Source organism: Alligator sinensis, unplaced genomic scaffold (genome assembly GCF_000455745.1).
Source record: "Alligator sinensis unplaced genomic scaffold, ASM45574v1 scaffold1488_1, whole genome shotgun sequence".
NCBI classification, from domain to species: Eukaryota; Metazoa; Chordata; order Crocodylia; family Alligatoridae; genus Alligator; species Alligator sinensis.
This window is the reverse complement of record NW_005843097.1, coordinates 138,375-138,767: the sequence shown is the minus strand read 5'-3', so window position 1 is coordinate 138,767 and position 393 is coordinate 138,375. Positions and strand designations below refer to the sequence as shown.

Below are 393 nucleotides of genomic sequence, written 5' to 3'. Positions count from 1 at the left end.
TACTCACTTGGAAGGGGAGACAACCTCAAAGCAGAAGCGCCGCTCATGGTCGGGGCAGGGCTTGACAGTGCAGAGCCGCAGGTCATCCACCACCACTGTGGGCACATCCTGATGAGGGGCCAGCAGTGCCAGTGAGACTCCCTGCTCCGTGCCACACTGTGGGACGGCGTCCCGCTCTCCATCCCTCACCCCCCGACTCACCTTGGCACGTTTCTGATACACCAGCTGGTTGCTGCAGATGGAAAACCAGCGCCTGAGGGGGACAAACGGATGGAGATAGGGGGGTCCGGCAAAGGGAGGGATATCAGGGGGGCAGAGAGGGGACTTGAGGGGGTGTCTCTGTACCTGCCTGGGGGGCTATAGGATAATCTCTATACTTGCCTGGGGCAGGGG

At 61.3% G+C, this 393-nt stretch overlaps 1 protein-coding gene across 1 annotated transcript in view; it reads right to left on the bottom strand.

Moving 5' to 3' along the window:
• ACAP1 (ArfGAP with coiled-coil, ankyrin repeat and PH domains 1) overlaps window positions 1-393 on the bottom strand; it is a 14,047-nt gene that overhangs the window by 5,810 nt on the left and 7,844 nt on the right. Inside the window, exons 11-12 of the mRNA XM_025193737.1 lie at window positions 202-253; window positions 8-108 (exon numbers count right to left, since the gene is read on the bottom strand). Of these exons, the coding sequence (XP_025049522.1) occupies window positions 8-108; window positions 202-253 (153 nt within the window). The remainder of the gene's footprint in view (window positions 1-7; window positions 109-201; window positions 254-393) is intronic.